The 19,673-nt window shown below is 42.6% G+C and overlaps 1 protein-coding gene across 1 annotated transcript in view; it reads right to left on the reverse strand.

Annotated features, from left to right (window-relative positions):
- The window catches only part of DTX4 (deltex E3 ubiquitin ligase 4), a 36,344-nt gene extending 26,640 nt beyond the window's left edge, over positions 1-9,704 (reverse strand). Inside the window, exon 1 of the mRNA XM_081314827.1 lies at positions 8,912-9,704. Within this exon, the coding sequence (XP_081170953.1) occupies positions 8,912-9,122 (211 nt within the window). The 5' untranslated portion in view covers positions 9,123-9,704. The remainder of the gene's footprint in view (positions 1-8,911) is intronic.
- Between the last annotated feature and the right edge of the window lie 9,969 nt (positions 9,705-19,673).

The following is a 19,673-nucleotide window of genomic DNA, read 5'->3' on the forward strand; positions in this document are numbered from 1 at the left end:
AGAGAAGGGAGAAGATAATCTCTGCATGCTGGCCATGATGTATTCATATGAGATAGTAAGAGGGGGATGGTTTTTTCCCCTCACTCAGTATCTATCCTGTAAGCACATACTACAGGAAATCATGCATGATTCTGGGCCTTGTCAGCATATGAAGTGGATAAGATAGATCTAAGATGTAGAATTAAAGCATTGATTTGGGTAGTTGATTAAGAGACCACAACTATTTTGAGTAATACATTAGCTTTGTCTATCTTTAAACAAGAACAGGGTCCTCTTAAACTTGATTTTGTTCATTTTTTGATTGCTTTCTTCAGTGTCTCTCATCTCTGTATCAGTGTCCTATTTTTTTTAAAAAAAGTATGTCTATTTTTATTACTTTTTTTCTTAATATACATGTTTACAGGGATGTATGAGTACACCGTTTAGTGTGCGTTCTTTTCAATTACTGATGTTTTGGATTGATTTTTTAAAACTGCAAGCAACATTGAAAAATTTGGGAAAGCAGAGATAATCAGCGTGCAAGGGAGCTTCAGTCTGTGTATCAGACTGTACTCCCGAAATGGGTAAGTTCTCATTTGACATGAATCCATTTTTCCCTTCTCCTTTGGATATTTCAGAATTTCCTCAAAAGAGCAAAAAAATGGAGGGGTAAGACTGGGCCTATAAAGCTAAGTTACAGTCCTGAACAGAATTACATCTAATAGGATTGGTTACAGCTTCTGTGTGACAACTAATTCTTTTATAAGAAGCTACTAGTGATACAGAGATACTGCATAATGAAGGAGGAGGAAAAAGAAGAGCAGTATTATATCACAGCTGGATAGGAAAGTATGCACAGAAGATTGTTTCTAGTAGTCTCCACTTGATACCTAATAATGTAAAAGCCAATTCTTACTAAAAAAATAAATAAACAAGAAACAATTGGAAGGCCTTTATGGAATATATACGCACTACCAAATCCATGTATGCAAATGCATTTTTAATAGTTTTGTCCAAAGTCTCTTATTGCTTCCTTTACCATAGCCAACTATTATTCAATGATCACTTTTTTGTATCTGAGGGTGGAATTCAGTTTTTTGTTTTTAATTCCAGATTTGGAGAGCAAGCAAGGATGTTACAGGGAACTAGATATATTCTTTACTGCATGGTATTAAATATTAATCAAATCTTCTAGCTTGAAATTTTAAATAAACCAGCTTTAAGTTCTATATCAAACACACACACACACACACACACACACACACACACACACACTCCCTCAAAAAAATCAAACAAAAAATCCATCATGATCTTATCTGACAGTCAAGAACCACTGGACTATAATGCATTTACGAGTATTATTTTGAAGCACATAAATTTTAGTTCAAAGTCCAACTCAGTCTTGAAACAGACGAGACATCTTAGAGACTGATCAATCTCGGACTAAATGCATAAGTTTAATATGAGAACAAAAGAGATGAATCTCTTTAGTGCTGACTTACAATTCTGAGAGGAAGGGTGGGGAAATATACTTGTCATGTAAAGTATGGGAGAAACTGTTTGGATTCAGTAGGCATGTCTGACACATCCAGTCTATCCAGTATGGTTGGAGCCATTAAAATGCATGCATCCGTAGAGAAAGTTTGGCTTGGGTTATTTGCGCATCCATCAACATGGCTTACAAGGACTCAGAAAGTTGCACGATCAAGTGGGTCTGTTCACAAAAAACATAACATGCAATATAATAATCCACTGGCCTTTTAGATCCGTCTTTGCAAAAAAATGAATAACAATAATTTCGCCACTGTTGTGAGCACAAACTGTAGAGCACTTTGAGAAAGCTTTGGGGCAGTAGGTAAAACTCTAGACACAATAGATGGAAATTCTTTCCTCTTTCATTTCTCCAAGCAAATCAATGGCCCCCCTAACTCTGGGGACCCCTAAGCTTGACAGCAACATGTTGGTGTTGGTATTCTTTTCAGGCCTTTCATTTTGCAAGTGCAAAGCAAACATTAATCTCTGCCTGTCTCAGAGCTGACAAAAGGCCTATAGACAGAGCTGCAGCCAGTCCCACTTTCTTTCTTGACCCAGTGGCTCTATTGCCAAGATGGGACAACATCAGAGTTCAAAATCAATTTGATTTGGTCTTAGCAAATTCAGCCGAGAAGATAGAAGGGCAGGCAGAAACATTGCTGATCACTGTGGCAACCACTGGATAAGGACAGAATATATGGAGAAAGCTTTTATTAGGGGAATGAGTTTAAGAAAGGGGTTGGCAGCGAGTAGACCTACAATACCTCCACACAGACAAGGATTCGGTGTGCATGCTAATTATTCTTTCAAGGGAAGAAAGTCCCTCTGCTCAGTTGCAAACTTTAGTGTGTTTTTTTTCCCTAAGGGAGGAATCCTGCAACAGCCATGCTATCATGAAGGGAGCCCAATTATGCAATGGAATATTTGGAATGCTAGATGATATGTGCAGATGTACAACACACATCTATTCAAAAATAAGAGCTATCTACAGCCAAAGTCTGGACAAAGGATGGACCCTTTATGTTAGTAATTGCTGTCCATCAAATTCTCTCTTCAAGGGAGCAGCAAAAGAAGAACAATTGACTCCTATTAATGACATCTGCAGTGTCCTGGGATCATGTGATCACCTTTTATGACCTTCTGACAAACAAAGATAATGGGGAAGCCAGATTCACTTAAAATCTTGTTACTAACTGTTGTAAGAAAGGTTGTAAAGTGGGCCAAAACACACTGAACAAATGTCCCACTTAGCAACAGTAATTTTGGGTTCAATTATGGTCATAAGTTGAGAACTACCTATATAAGGACTTCAAAATTAATTTACATTAACATTTCCACAATTACGGTAACACCATTAAGGAGTACTAAAGACACTAAAGCAAATAAAGAAAGAAAACCTGCCTAATATTATAAAAGATATAAATGTCTTGGTAGAAGAAAAATGGGCTAAATGCTTCCCTTAAAAAAGGGGGCACAGAAGACAGCAATCCTCTTCTCTTTGGGAAGGAATTTTGTCTGAATGCTCTAGATGGCCTTTGGTAGGGCGAAACGGAAATGTCTAAAACTATTCCATTTCGGCTGACACTAAGTTCTGAATCAGTTAACAGCCACCCTATTTCTTAATCAAACAGAGGAAAAAACCCTTCATCAACCACATTATACCACTGCAATACCAGACTCAGAATCTGAGTTGAGGATGTGTAGCATTTACATTCCAGACAGCAATGGCGCCACAAAACTTACCAAACACTCCAACAGCTGCTAAGTCTCCTGGGCGTATATAAGGCTTCATCTCAAGGGTGGCAACAAAAATCTGTGGCATGCTCATGAACATGTCCCCATGTTCATTTCTATAGCGTTTCGAAGCCCCACCGCCAGGGTGGAACTACTGAAATTCAACAGTAAAGTTATTTGCAGTAGCCTGATTTTTTGCTTTTTAAAAAAAAAACATAGCCAAGGCCTGACACTGGTGTGCAAAATTCCACCCCCAAATTCACCCTTGCCCACTCAAGTGACCTCATTGTCAAACTGGCTATGACTCCGAAGCTGAACAATTACTTTCTAAAGTTCAGCTCCTGACTGCCCCAAAGAACACATGTCTATGCTTTAACTGCATACCAAACATGACTTTTGGGTGAAAAAACTAACATGTGTCATTACACGGTTGGTTGTGCACGTTGCTCCCAAAATATGGGGTAACAAGAGAATCATGAAAAATAAAAGCCTTCTGGACAGTAGAAGGGGCGGAATTGAAGGAACAAAGGCCCAGTGCATTGGAATGCACTTCCTCAAGTCCACTATGTTCAGTCAGAGACACCTGTCCTTGAGTGGCAGAAGGATTTGTGGCACATAAACGGAGACTCAAACCTTCTGGACCATGGCATGCCTTGTTTCAATAGATGGATTCTGCAAGATCAGAGCCTTAGTTGGGTTCAGAAAGACTGTAAAAAGCGTTCCTTTTAGAGTATGTTTTCTCAAGACTGACATCTGTTGTTTAAACCAACTAATCAATATTGGGTGGAGTCATATTGCCCTTTGCGTTGTTTTTATTGAAGCTTAGAGAATTATAAGAAATTAAAAATAATAACTATGGTTAGGGCCATCTGCTTAAAATATCCAAATACTGTAGTATGATTTTTCTTGAGCAAAGCCACTAATAAATAATTCATCGGGCTTTTCTATAATCTCCTTCTTTAACCTCAATATTGATCGACCATATCTTGTTTATTTAGATATTTTGCAATTGTATTATTTGTATAATGAAATTGTCTTATTGCATTAAATTTATAATAAAATATTTTTATTAATATTTTCCACGTTCTTTTGCCACTCTTTTGTTCTTATTTTTGGGCTAACCTTTTTACTCGGTTAGCATCCTAGCTTTTAAATTATTATTAAATATCTTTTTTGACCCTTACAAAAATCCTGAAAGATCAGTGAGTAGTTTCTTTTCCCAAGTCAAGAAGACTTCAGTGAGTGTTTCTTTTCCCAAGTCAAGAAGACTATCTCTTTGTAAATCAATCCATAACGGTGCTCACACCCAATTCCAGGAATCAACTCTAAACCCAGGAATCTCTTTCTACATCTTTTGTACCAAATCACGATATTGAGGCAGAGAATTATTAGTTAGAGATAAACAGCTTATCTTTGGCTCCAATGGACCAGGACTTAATTTTCCAAGGTATTAGCCCCTCTGTCCAAAATGCAACAACACTCAAAGGTAATAGGTCTCCAACAATATTTCGCATCTGGATGCAAACTGAACAGGAAAGCAGGATATTTAGTGCTCCTGTTTCATGATTGCAGGTGGCTGGCCTAGAGCAGCTTTGACTGGCCAGAATGGCTGCTATCTGCAGATTGCTTTTAGTACTTTGAATTAATCCTTTGGTAATATTCTATAGTCTTCGATAATGGCCATGGTCGTACCTCTTCTGCACTGTAAATGGATGCAGGGAATTTATTCAAGGCTGTGCAATTTTACTGACTTTCTTTAATGCACCATTAACTTTAACTCATCTAGAGATCCATTTGTCTCATTAGTTGCTTAAAAGACTTCTGTGGCTCACCCTAATTGTTCCTTGGTCCTTGAACCTATTTAGTTTTGCATTCCCCATTTCACTGCCTCTAACTGAATTTGCCAAGACATGAGCTTAGACAAAATGAACTTTTGAAAGGCAGTGAGAAGGCTGTTAGTCTCTCACAATGTGGCTGAGCACAAGGGCTGCACTTGTAGAGTTGATAATGAATCACACTTGAAAATTTATATTAATTCACAATATTCCAAACATGGAATGTATTAGACAGGGAGTTGTGATTAACAGGAATATAAGCACCAATTTTGGGATAAGCTATCAAGCTACCATTAACTATAAGATGTACAGTGGAAAAACCTCACACCCTACTTTGGGTTTGTGAAGCTGTCACATTCACCTATAATTGAACTGGAATTGGTCTGCAGAGGAAAGGCCTCCCAACATATCTTTACAGCAGATTCAATCTGTAGCCTGGTTCTTACATCCAATGCAAAAAGGCTCAGTCAGCAGACCTGGGCAACTGCTAGAGATTGTTCCTACTCACAGTCTAATCGTATGAGGTAGAGAAGAAATATTTGGAGAACTATATCATCTACAGAGAAGGAAATCTGGCTTTCTTGGCGAAAGGCCTGGACACTAGGCAGAATACATCTCACAACAGACAATTTACAGTATTGTGTATGAATGGAATTGAGGAGACCTAACTCCCTCCCATGGCAGTAAAACAACAGAGAGAAGAAAGAAGCAAACTTAGTTAATTTAGAATCCTGTCCTAATAATCGAAGGATAGGAGAGACTATCATGCAAACAATCAGTTTTCTGTATTCAACTGATCAGTGATACGAGGCCCAGGACTGATCACAAATGTTCAGAGCAGTTGGAAAAAGTTATCTGATCAGAATAACTTCATAGCATACCGTAAGTGAGGCTCACTGTGGACAAACTCAACACTTAGCACAAATCTTGCTCATCCTACAAGTACAGACAAAATGCCTCTCCCACCTATTTTTCCACCAGCTGTAGTTAATAGTCACATTGCTGTGTTTCATAAGGATTATGATTGTGCTAGGGTTTCATCTACACACACCTCTTTGACTCCCATTATATGGAAACAAAATCTGCTCTGGTGACATTTAAAAGAATCATTTACTGTACAACAAAGACCCAACAAAATGCACTTATAGTTCTCAGGGACTGGTCAAATAGTGCACTTTGGTTTTACAGGCCAGACTCAGGGATGTTGTGAGGGTGTGAAGGTTTCTTCTCCGAACTTGTGGGTTGGTTTCCAAATGTTTCGTTACCAGGCTAGATAACATCTTCAGCGGAGTTTAGGGGATGTCAGTGTTCTGTTTAAAAGGGCTTCAGGTGTGGGTGTGTCAAATGAAGGTCTTGTAATGGGTCATGTGTGAGTCATCAGAGAGAATCTTGTGATGGGTCTTGTGATGGGGAGGTTACATCAGGCCAGGGTCATTGGGAGGTGAACTGCTGGTGGGAGAAGAGGGGGGCTTGTGTGGGTTGGCTGAGGGTTGATGCTGTCTCTGTCTGGCTGTGCGATTGATTTGGATTCTGAGGGGTTCATAGGCTGGTTGTAGGTCGATGTGTCTGTTGATGGAGTTGCTTGTGGAGTGCCAGGCTTCGATGAACTCACAAGCATGGCGGGTGGTAGCGTGGCTGATGATTTTCACGTTAGTCCAATTGAACCGGTGCTGTTTGTTGTCAGTGTGGGCAGAGATCAGGGATGTTGTGTTCAGACCAAACATCTGAGAAACTATTATTTACATCTTATTTATTCTTTTTAATACTATCTCAGAAAGCACTAATTAATATTTCTAGCCTTTCCACTGAAATGTGCATCAAAAAGTAGCTTTCATCTGCTTTGTCTGCCTCTGTCAGGTTTCTGACTCCTCCGTGGAAGTCATCCTGTTTGCAGGCCAAGCTTTCATGCAGCTCTTCTCTTTCATCTGCTCACCCAGGACCAGCCTGTTCCACAGGCAGCCAGCTGCACCATATACTGTAGGTAGCAGGAGGCTTCTTCTAATGCACAGAGATGGTCTGATTCACCTGCTAACTCCTCCCATCTCCTCTCCTGAGCCAATAGCTACTTCCCTTCTTCACATGAGCTCACTTGCAGGAGCAAACGGGATTCCCAGCTAAGGAGGCTGATGGTTTTCCCAGGGTGTTTCCTCATTGTCAGCAGAGACAGCTGCACACCTACGCCTGGTTCTCAGCGCCTGGTTCTCAGCCGTGAGACTGCAACTGCTTCACTGACGGGATCTCAGGAGCATCTTGCCAAGAGGCATTCAGCTCTTTGACAAATCCACAGATACTAAGTAAAAGACAGGGAAAGGGTGGGAGGGGGGCGGGAGGAGGCAGTGATGAAGCACCGCCCACCCCCATCAGTCTCCAGACCTTCAACTAAAGCTCCTGGCATGATTTTTACAATATCACACAAATAGTTATTGGTTTTTTTTAGCCTGATATTTTGTTTTGGTTTTCGTAGCTGGCAGACCATTTTTCTTCCACTTGATGGTTTCCATGCAGAGTCCTTGACTGATGTCTAGTTATGGTTCTAGTTATGAATCAACAATGCTTCTAGAAAAAAACCTACCTGTAACTCACACCAACCCACAAAAATAAGTCCCCTCCCCTCCCTCAGTTTCTACAAAGTTTCAGGGAGAAGAAAGATTAGGATCTTTAATGACATGGATTCAGAATAGTATCATCTGGATCTGTTGCTCTTCCATAACCACCTTTTAATCGTCTTTATTCTTAACCTTTCTGGGTAAACTACTTGTTGGTCCCACCTTTCAGCCAAATGATTACAGTTTCAACAGTATGTATATGTTAATGTTACTCCAGATCAGCTAATAAATTAAAAATCAAATCACAAAGCTTGTCATTCACGTTTATGCAATATTCCTCAAAATGTGATCAGGAGTCACTATTTAAACTGCAAGTTTGACTGGCTGATTTTACAAAATCACACCGCATTACATAATGCTTCATGTTATCGTTTTTTTCATGCTCCCCTCCTGGCATATGTAGTATACATACAGCTGTATTTTGTCTCAAGGCATGAGAAAAGACATACACACACACACACAGCTCAGTTCTATTCAGATTTATTCAGTAGTATAAGTTCCAAAGAAGCATTGGTTCCAGCTACTTTTTTCCACACTAGCCTTTGAGGTTTCATATTTGTGTATTTTGCTCTTTGTAAGCTGAAGTGTGTAAGTACACAGTTGCTCACACACCTTTACAAGGCATTCGAGAACACCAGCATCTTCACTGCAGAACAGGGTTTTTCTGAACTTACACGGGCTACAACAGGCACCACTATTAAGCAGAGACAGGGTTTGCACAGCATAAAGAATAGGAAAGGCAAATTCTCAGAAAACTATTTTGTCTTCCTCCCAACGAAGCTCATCAAGTGAAGCCCCCTCTTTTTTCTGGCAACGGCAGTAGGATTTGGAAGCTTGTAGCACAGTATGTCAGCTGCGCCCTATTTCCACCTCCAAACCCTTTTCTAGAATTGGCAAATTTCAATATTCGCATAAATCTCCCTCTGCCCTGTCCCCACCTCATTACCCCCGCTGCCTAACAAGAGCTGTCCCAAATACCAACCTTTAACATAATGGGGCTGTGTGCAATCGCAATGAAACTTAAATCCCAGCGGACTTTTTATATGTCTCGTTAAAAACAAAAACAACAAAAAACACACCACCAAGTCCCCGAATAAAAATACGCCCCTCCTTTGGTCGCCGATCAGAAGAGACAGGAGAAGGGAGATGGCTCCGGCCAAGGAAAAGACAAAATCGCAGCAAGGGGGTCGGGGTGGCGCTGGGAAGATGAGGGGTCAAACTCACCCGTGTCTTGGCGGAACTGGTGCATGGACTGGAGATCGATTATGTACGGCGAGAGCCTATTGTCCACCTGGCCCAGAACGACGCTGCCCCCAACTCTCGGCCCGGCTCTGATCACCGCCTCGATGTGGTGGCTCACGGCCGGACTGTAGGGTCTCCAGCGACCGTGCTCGTTCAGCCATTCCCAAACCACCACAGCGGAAGCCAGCAGCATTATTTCTTTTGCCTTTTGCTCTTTAGCAGTCTCTTCCCGGAGAGCCTCCGAAACCCAGGCACCTCCGGCAGCCTTTTCGTCGGATCAACCTCCGACAGATCTCATCGGCCCCCTTTAAACTCTGCAACGTCACGCCTACGGGCTGGCTGGCTGGCTGGCTGCTCGCTCGCTCCTTTGGACCGGTTCCAAATTGTCTTCTTTTGAATTCTTTCTTTCTCCCACCCGCTGTTTGGTGCGGCTAGTATTTGGGGAGCTTGTCCAGTTCAAAACAAAACAAAACACACAAGACTCGAGTCTTTTGGGTGCTGTATCAAGGAAAGAGGCTTAAACGCCTTCCAAAGCTTTCATATTTCCAAGCAAATTCGGTAGGTCTTGCCTCATTGCCTGGGAAATGCGTGCATTTCAAAATGAACAAGAAGAGCCTTCCAGCCAACAAGCTGGAAAAGCAGGTTCCGTCCTCTGCTGCGTAAAGTGTCTCGGCAGGGAAACGTGTCTCTTGCTACGGCAGGAGATGACTCAAGTTACACCAGTTGCATCTTCTACTCTGCTTTTCCCTCCCTTCTCCGCATCTGCACGAGGGGGATCTTTTGGACCAGCCTTCCTAGGAATTTCATGCTCTAATTCGGGGGTCGTCCCTCCACCCTCCACCCCCCACCCCACCCCCTTCTCGCTTCCCCGGGTAACAGATGCAGCAATCGCTCCACCTCCCTGTTGCTTTTACGCCGCCTTCTTTCTATAAGGACCCTGGCTGAGTAGGGCTTTCTCGACACAGCGGGAGAAATGCAAATCTCCAGCCCGCGCGTTGCCCCTTGCCCTCAGCTGAGACACAATAAGCCATGGCACGCAGCCCGAGCGCCAGACTCCTGCCTCTTGCAACCTCGCCCGCCGTTACAACCACTTCCCTGCCTTTGCAAGGATTGTGGGAAGAGGAGCCGCGGCACCAGCGGCCCCCAGAACGCGGCGTCTTGCGCTCCTTCCTTTCGCTCCTCCCGCCATTACCTCATACTCGGCCCTCCGCCCCTAAACCCACCCCTCTGCTCGGCATAGAGCGCCCCCTGCTGCCGACGGCAACAGCGGGATGGACTGGACCACCGCATCCCGAGCAGGGGTGCCCGATCGATTGCCCCCCCACACCCACCCTCCGGGGTGAGACGAGGAGAAGGCGAGACGACACGGGACACGGTGGCTGGCCCAAAGCCCGCTGCTGCGTGGGGTCAGCCCGGCCATTGCTTTTCACGCCTGCCGCTTGATGTAGCGCAGCCTTTTACCGCAGCCTGTACTACCCTCCGGCGCTAGCCGAAGCAACAAATGGTGGGGTGAGGCGTTGGATAGGAGAGTCGCCCCATCACAGCTGGGCCCAGAATTGGTGGCAGGGGTCAATTCTTCCTAGCGGCCGCCTTGGTCTTACGAAAGGCATACGTGTTTCTTTTTTTTAAAAAAATGCAGTATATTATCTCCTACTTACAAAATAATCCCTTCCGTTATAGTGCAGTTCTGCAATTTTGTTCAACATTGTGCTGCTTCGAAAAAAAAATACAGTGTATACAAACTTTTTGTAAACTCCTGGCACTGCTTTGGCCCTGCATCCATCAAAGATGCTAATATTTCCGGCAGCCTTACTTGAGCAAGTTAGAATTATTTTAAACAGCTACTGTACTTTCAAGGGTCTTCCTTATTATTATAGTTGGTCACAGAGTCAGCCAGTTGTTGAAACTGGATTTGGCATTTTTGTCCATCTATTGAATCCTACTTAAAGACCTGGGATAGGCTGATGCTATTCTTTTTGGTGTTATTTTTATTATTTGGGAGAGTCTTCAAACCAGCTTTGACAAGCTTTCTTGTCAAGATTTTGAGAAGTGGTTTCCCACTTGTTTTCTCTCTATGAGAGAGGGGGAAGGGGAGAGACAAAGAGAGAGAGATGAAAAAAAACAGATTTCAAAGCAATATGGTATTGCAATGTCAAGTATTCAGAGGGCAATGCACAAGATTTATAGAATCAAATTTTGACTTCAGTGCAATTTGCATGTACAGTAACCGTAATAGCAATAGTTTGAATGCATGAAAGACTAGTTCGGATGTAAGTGAATCGCCCCTGCATTTTAATTGTTTCAGGTCCTGCACAATTATGCCTTAAAACAATCATTTATTAAACTTAGAATCAAAGGGCTAGAAGAGAACTTGGAGGTCTTCTGATCCAACCCTCAGACCAAGGCAGGGGTCCTTATTTCATCCTGGGCAAATGGTTATCCTTTTGTCTCCCTTAAGCCTTTTCTTCCCATACCTAGTTCCCCTTAGGCATTCATTATATGGCTCTGTCTCCAGACCCCTTACTAGCTTACTATGCAGCCCACCTCTCAAGTGACTCAAAGTTAGGGTGCCTTTATCCCTGACTCCACAATGTGTCCACATCAGTGTCCACATCAGTTATTGCCACAGATATTTTTTTTCTGAAACCTAAAGAGGCACCCTTGATGTGGATCAGGAATCAGTGCATTGATCAGCCTCTCTATTGTGCAAGACAAGGTTCCCTCTCTTGCTGTACAGTCACAGTTGCCACCTTTCCACAGGTAAAACTGTAAAAATCTAATGCTCATTCACTTGTATTGCTGTTGCAAACTAGAAAGACAAAGAATACTCAAAGATGCCCATGCATGGTTCATTGATTATAGAAAGCCCTTTAACTGTGTCAGCCATATCAAGCCGTTGAACGTGCTTAGGAGAATCAGAACTCCAAAACATCTCCTCGTCCTCACGTGAAGCTTACAGGGTTGGGAAGCCGTGGCACCTGATGAAGTAGACTGGCTAGTGGTCAGCAAAGGAATGAGACAAGGCTGTATACTTTCCCCTTATTTATTCAGCCTAATGCTAAATATATATGTAGGGAAACTGGATTAGAGCAAGATGTTGTTGTTGTTAGCTGCGAAGTCGTGTCCGACCCATCGCGACCCTATGGACAACATTCCTGCAGGCCTTCCTGTCCTCTACCATCTTCTGGAGTCCATTTAAGCTCACGCCTACTGCTTCAGTGACTCCATCCAGCCACCTCATTCTCTGTCGTCCCCTTCTTCTATTGCCCTCGATCTTTCCCAGCATTAGGCTCTTCTCCAGTGAGTCCTTCCTTCTCATTAGGTGGCCAAAGTATTTGAGTTTTAGCTTCAGGATCTGGCCTTCTAAAGAGCAGTCAGGATTGATCTCCTCTAGGACTGACCGGTTTGATCGCCTTGCAGTCCAAGGGACTCGCAGGAGTCTTCTCCAGCACCATAGTTCAAAGGCCTCAATTTTTTGGCGCTCGGCCTTTCTTATGGTCCAACTTTCACTGCCATACATTGCAACTGGGAAGACCATAGCCTTGACTATACGCACTTTTGTTGACAGGGTGATGTCTCTGCTTTTTAGTGTGCTGTCTAGATTTGCCATGGCTTTCCTCCCCAGGAGCAAGCGTCTTTTAATTTCTTGGCTACAGTCCCCATCTGCAGTGATCTTGGAGCCCAGGAAAATAAAATCTGTCACTACTTCCATTTCTTCCCCATCTATTTGCCAGGAATTGAGAGGGCCAGATGCCATGATCTTGGTTTTCTTAATGTTAAGTTTCAACCCAAGTTTTGCACTCTCCTTCTTCACCCGCAACAAGAGGCTCTTTAGTTCTTCTTCACTTTCTGCCATTAGAGTGGTATCATCTGCGTATCTTAGGTTGTTGATATTTCTTCCGGCAATCTTAATTCCAACTTTTGATTCATCTAGCCCTGCCTTTCTCATGATGTGCTCTGCATATAAGTTAAATAGGCAGGGCGACAGTATACAGCCTTGCTGGACTCCTTTCCCAATTTTGAACCAATCAGTGGTTCCATGTCCAGTTCGCACTGTTGCTTCTTGACCCGCATATAGGTTTCTCAAGAGACGAATAAGATGGTCTGGTACTCCCATCTCTTTAAGAACTTGCCACAGTTTGTTATGATCCACACAATCAAAGGCTTTAGCATAGTCAATGAAGCAGAAGTAGATGTTTTTCTGGAACTCCCTAGCTTTCTCCATGATCCAGCGTATGTTGGCAATTTGATCTCTAGTTCCTCTGCCTCTTCGAAATCCTCCCTGTACTTCTGGTAGTTCTCGATCCACATACTGCTGAAGTCTAGCTTGTAGGATTTTAAGCATGACTTTACTAGCATGAGAAATGAGTGCAATGGTGCGATAGTTTGAACATTCTTTGGCACTGCCTTTCTTTGGAATTGGAATGTAAACTGATCTTTTCCAATCCTGTGGCCACTGTTGAGTTTTCCAAATTTGCTGGCAAATTGAGTGTAGCACTTTTACTGCACTGTCTTTTAAGATTTTGAATAGCTCAGCTGGAATACTGTCACCTCCACTAGCTTTGTTGTTGCTCAGCTTTTCTAAGGCCCACTTCACTTCACATTCTAGGATGTCTGGCTCGAGGTCAGTGACCACCTCATTGTGATTATCAGGGACGTTAAGCTCATTCTTGTATAGTTCTTCTATGTAATTTTGCCACCTCTTAATCTCTTCTGCCTCTGTTAGGTCCCTGCCATTTTGGTCCTTTATCATGCCCATTTTTGCATTAAACGTTCCCTTCATCTCTCCAATTTTCTTGAAAAGATCTCTGGTCCTCCCTATTCTATTGTTTTCTTCTATTTCTTTGCACTGTTCATTTAAGAAGGCATTCTTATCTCTTCTAGCTATTCTCTGGAATTCTGCATTCAATTGGGCGTATCTATGTTTTTCTCCCTTGCCTTTCGCTTCCCTCCTTTCCTCAGCTATTTGCAAAGCTTCCTCAGACAGCCATTTTGCTTTCTTGCATTTCTTTTTCTTTGGGATGGTTTTGGTTGCTACCTCTTGTACAATGTCACGAACCTCTGTCCATAGTTCTTCAGGCACTCTGTCTATCAGATCTAATTCCTTAAATCTATTTGTCACCTCTACTGTATATTCAACAGGGATATGATTTAATTCATACCTGAGTGGCCTAGTGCTTTTCCCTACTTTCTTCAGTTTAAGCCTAAACTTTGCAAGGAGAAGCTCATGGTCTGAGCCACAGTCAGCTCCTGGTCTTGTTTTTACTGACTGTATAGAGCTTCTCCATCTTTGGCTGCAGAGCATATAGTCAATCTGATTTCTGTGTTGACCGTCTGGTGATGTCCATGTGTAGAGCCGTCTCTTGGGTTGTTGGAAAAGAGTGTTTGCTATGACCATCGTATTCTCTTGACAAAATTCTATCAGCCTGTGCCCTGCTTCATTTTGTACTCCAAGGCCAAACTTGCCTGTTATTCCAGTTATCTTTTGGCTTCCTACTTTAGCATTCCAATCCCCCATGATGATAAGGACATCGTTTTTTGGTGTTAGTTCTATAAGGTGCTGTAGGGCTTCGTAGAACCGGTCAATTTCATCCTCTTCAGCACTGGTGGTTGGGGCATAGACTTGGACTACTGTGATATTGAATGGTTTGCCTTGGATTCGAACTGAGATCATTCTGTCATTTTGAGGATTGTATCCCAGTATTGCTTTTCCTACTCTTTTATTGACTATGAAGGCTACTCCATTTCTTCTGAGGGATTCTTGTCCGCAGTAGTACACCTGATGGTCATCTGAATTAAATTCACCCATTCCTGTCCATTTTAGTTCGCTGATACCTAAGATGTCGATGTTCAGTCTTGTCATCTCTTGTTTGACCACGTCCAGCTTTCCTTGATTCATGGATCTTACATTCCAGGTTCCTATGGAGAAAAAATCTTTACAGCATCGGACTTTCCTTTCACCACCAGACACATCCACAGCTGAGCGTCCTTTCGGCTTTGGCCCAGTCGCTTCATTCTTTCTGGCGCTACTAGTACTAGCCCTCTGCTCTTCCCCAGTAGCATATTGGACGCCTTCCGACCTGAGGGGCTCATCTTCCAGCGTCATATCGTTTTGCCTTTTGGTACTGTCCATAGGGTTTTCATGGCAAAGATACTGGAGTGGGTTGCCATTTCCTTCTCCAGTGGATCACGTTTTGTCAGAACTCTCGGCTATGACCTGTCCGTCTTGGGTGGCCCTGCACGGCATAGCTCATAGCTTCATTGAATTGCGCAAGCCCCTTCGCCACGACAAGGCAGTAATCCATGAAGAGCAAGATGAGTGTGGTTTTAAACTGGAGGAAGAAACATCAATAACCTGCACTCTGCTGGTGAAACAACTTTGATAGTTGAAAATGCAAATGATCTGCTAGCTCTAGTAATAAAAGTCAAGGAATACAGTAAAACAATAGGACTAAGAGTAAATATGTACAGGTAGTCCTCAACCTACAACCACAATTGAGCCCAAAATTTCTGTTGCTAAATTGAGACATTTGTTAAGTAAATTTAGCCCCATTTTACAACATTTCTTGCCAAAGTTGTTAAGTGAATCACTGCAGTTATGTTAGTGACACAGTTGTTAAGTGAATCTGGCTTCCCCATTGGCTTTGCTTGTCAGAAGGTTGCAAAAGTTGATCCCATGATCCTGGGACACTGCAGCAATCATAAAGTTGCTAAGTGTCTGAATTTTGATCACGTGGCCATGGGGATGCTGCAACAGTGTGAAAAACGGTCCTAAGTCACTTTGTTCAATGACGTAACTTTGAACGGTCCCTAAACGAACTGTTGTAAGTTGAGGACTACCTCTAGTAGAGCAAGCTAATGGTAACAAGTGCAAGCAGCCAGAGACTCAGACTTCCTAAGAAATGAGAGATTTTACCTGAGGCGCAAATGACCAGGCTGAAACTATCATGCTATGTCAGGGGTGTCAAACTCAATTTCATTGAGGGCCGCATCAGCATTGCGGTTGCCCTCAGGGGGCCGGGCGGGTGTGGCCAGGGTGGGTGTGGCCTACTGGGTGGGCGTGGCTAGAGTGCGTAAGGCCTACTGGGTGGGCGTGGCCAGCTCTTCATCATTCGCATCAAGGGTGCCTATGGGGTCCTGGGCAGGAGTGGGACAGATCTGAGGGTCTCTGGCGGAAGGAGGGTCTCTGGGCCAGGGCCAAGGCAGTGGGGGCCGTTCCCTCACTGTTTCCAGGATGGCTTCGTGGGCTGCATGAAACCACTTCGCGGGCCGGATCCGGCCCCCAGGCCTTGTGTTTGACATGTCTGTGCTATGTTATGTAAAGGCCTAGTTCAGGGGTAGGCAACCTTGGCTCTTTTTATGACTTGTGGACTTGAATTCTGAAGTCCACGAGTCATAAAAGAGCCAAGGTTGCCTATCCCTGGCCTAGTTCTCTAGAGGAAGGTGAAAAGAAAGAGAAGGGAAAGTTGACTCAGTTAAATGGACTCAATAGCAATAGCAACAGGTTCACTGTTGGAAGAATGGAAGGACCAGGTTGGAAACTGGTCATCCTGGAGAAAATCTATGTGCCAACTTGATGGCACATAATCAGTGGAAGTCAAACTCCCTCTGTGTACCAAAGGAGCAATAATTAGTATCATCCAATTGCTACAAGGGCCCTTTTCAGAGTAGAGTCCATAAGAGCATCTATGTACATATGGACAAAATGGGAAATTCATCACCAATTAAAAGTGTATGTATAAATACATATTTAGAGATTAATATTATTGATATGTAAGTTTGCCACAGTTCTTTGCAAACAAGATTGTGAGATGTGTTGTATATAATTCAACTGGCTAGTCTGAATGCTTGGGCTATTTCAAGATCCCTGAGCACTGCTCCTTCTTTCTTTCCTTTCACTTTCAAATCAAAATTGGACTCTCAGAATCCTTCAGTAAAGCACCAGTTGGCAGCTCCTACCTACATCCCAAATTGCATCTAACCTCAGCCCCCATGCTACTGAGATTTAGGAACAAAATACCCATTTTTAGTAGCATGGTTTTAAGTCTTCTTTTTAAAAAATAGATTTGAAAATACCTATTAAGTCCCATACTTTGAAGCAGCGGTCCTCAAATGTGACCACTTTAAGACTTGTGGACTTCAACTCCCAGATCCTGGGAGTTGAAGTCCACAAGTCTTAAAGTGGCCAAGTTTGAGGATCCCTGCTTTAAAGTTAACTTGTGTTTTTTTAAAAAAACATCTCCCAAAATGGAGCCCAAAGTTCATCTGTTCCCACTCATGAGTTGTTGCCATGTTCAGTGGCCATCCTTGCTGTGACTTATGGAAACAGAAAAAAAGAGACTCTACCTACCCAAAAATTGTCCATTCCTGTACAAAGGATGACTTTAAACACAAGGCTCTTAAGAGAACTTACGAAGTTGGTTCCATGACTGCTCCAATTTCCCTGGTTCGAGAGATCATGCAGCTCTGCACATTGCACATTGATCAGCCCACAATGTTTTGATAGAGGCTTTGACTGCAGAACAGCAGCCTCACACCCTGCAGGCATATATCATTAATCCAAAACATCATTTAGGGGTGATTTTCCTGTTGTGTATTTTATATGAAGGCTATGGCCATATATTTTGAAGTGTCTGGGCTTAAAATGCTTATCCTTGATTCATTACCACTACCAAACATGGGTTCTCATCATCAGATATTCCTCCAAGCCACATGTAAAAAAACTAGGACATAAAAATAGGGCTGCAGGCTGGGGAGTTTGACTTCATTAAACAACTACGTTTATGTATCCAGATGATAAAAATCTCAGACGCACAATTCAGTGAGTCTCTTGCATCACTCATCTAGCATTAGATGCATTTGGAGTACAAATGATACTGTTGGAGGATCTGTTTTGCCTGTGCCCTCACTGCTCTTCGTTTTTTTTTCCTGGAAATACTTAACCTAATTGGAAAGGGTTGGTCAGCATTATTTTCTGTTCTGTTTTGCTTAAAGCATGGAAGGAATATTGTTTTTTGATTGTAATATGCAGTTTTTATAAAGAGCAGGTTTGGGGAGAAATCTCCATCCTGGGATTTTATTGTCACAATGGGGAAGACATTCAGAAGCCTTCCTGGGGGTCTCTCAGGAGCTAGCTTAGTTGAAAATGTACTTTTCAAAATCAGTACATTGCCCCTGGGTGGATAAATGTACCCAGTGAAGCATGACTTACTATTGTTTTTTTTTATTGAAAAGTTTTAGAGTACATTTTATCTTTAACAATCCCCCCTCCCCCCACCCCTACCTAACCCTCCCTATCCCTCCCCCCCATTCCCCCTCCCCTCCCACTTCCCAGAGCTAAGTACAAGGTATAAAAACAAAAAACAATCATAAACATCCATATGCTAAAAACAATAAACTATTAATTCTATCGCCCTCTAGCTCATATAAAATGACTACAAGCAATACTAACGTTACATAAAAAAAAGGAAAAAAGAAAAGAAAACTTATTCAAATGCTAAGTGAAACTTTTTAGTCCCATATTTGTTCTGAATATAATCAATCCACTTTTTCCACTCCATAATATAACGTTCTTGCGAATGATCTTTCAAGTAAGCCGAGATCTTTGCCATTTCCGCCAGGTCAGAAACCATGACTTACTATTGTTAAATGTATGGATGCTTTTGTGATATAATATGCTATTGTATCTTGATTTATTATATGAGTTAGAATAGGGATTGAGAATCTTTAGTCTCAGGGTCACATACATCCTTCACCTCCCTTTCTATAGCCCCCAGATTCTTACTGAAAATTGGGAGCATTATTTTTACTTTTAATTTTAATTTCTGGGTTTTTTTACTCTACCTTATTATTTTTATAAATAACTCAAGGTGAGTTACACTTAATACTTTTTAATACAGATAGTCCTTGATTTACAGCTCCTCATTAAAATTACAACAGCACTGAAAAAGAATGACTTCCAATCATTCCTTGAATTAATGACCGTTGCAGCACTTTCACAGTCAAGTGATGAAAATTCAGTCATTTTGCAAATGGCATGTACTTGGGACAATTGCAGCATCCTGGGACAACCACCATTTGCATTCCCTCCCAACCAGCTTCCAGTAAGCAATGTCAATGGGCGAAGCCAGATTTGCTTAATGACAATTTAATAATCATGGCCAAAAATGCTGTAAAACTGAGCACGACTCATTTAGCAACCACCTTGCTTAGCAACAGAAAATCTAGTCCCAATTGTGGTTGTAATCTGTGGACCACATGACCCCTTCCTCCCCCTATTTTCTCCACTAACCTCAGCCTGTGAGGTGAGTTGGCCTGAGAGAATGACTGGCCCAAAGTCATCCATCTGGCTTTCATGACTAAGGCCAAACTAGAACTCACAGTCCACATGGTTTTGTGCAGACCTCGGTGTGCACGTGTATCACTTCTCCTGCAGGAGCTGCATTGGTTGCTGATTTGCTTCCAGGTGCAATTCAAGGTGCTGGTTGTCATCTTTAAAGCCCTTCATGGCTTGGGACCATGTGATATCAGGGACCTTCTCTTGCCAGTCATATCCATCTGACCCACTAGAGCGGGAAGGCAAGGAATGTTGCTATCTATAACATACATTATCTATAACATACACAATATAATCACACAGTTGACATCAATGGCAATGACTCCCAGGTTTCCAAGAAATGAGAGTGAAGCCTCCCAGCCCCTAGAAACGTACCCCCTTCCTTGGCCTGGGCTAATCTTCCTCCAC

The sequence above is a fragment of the Vipera berus genome (assembly GCF_964194415.1).
Source record: "Vipera berus genome assembly, chromosome: 1".
NCBI classification, from domain to species: Eukaryota; Metazoa; Chordata; class Lepidosauria; order Squamata; family Viperidae; genus Vipera; species Vipera berus.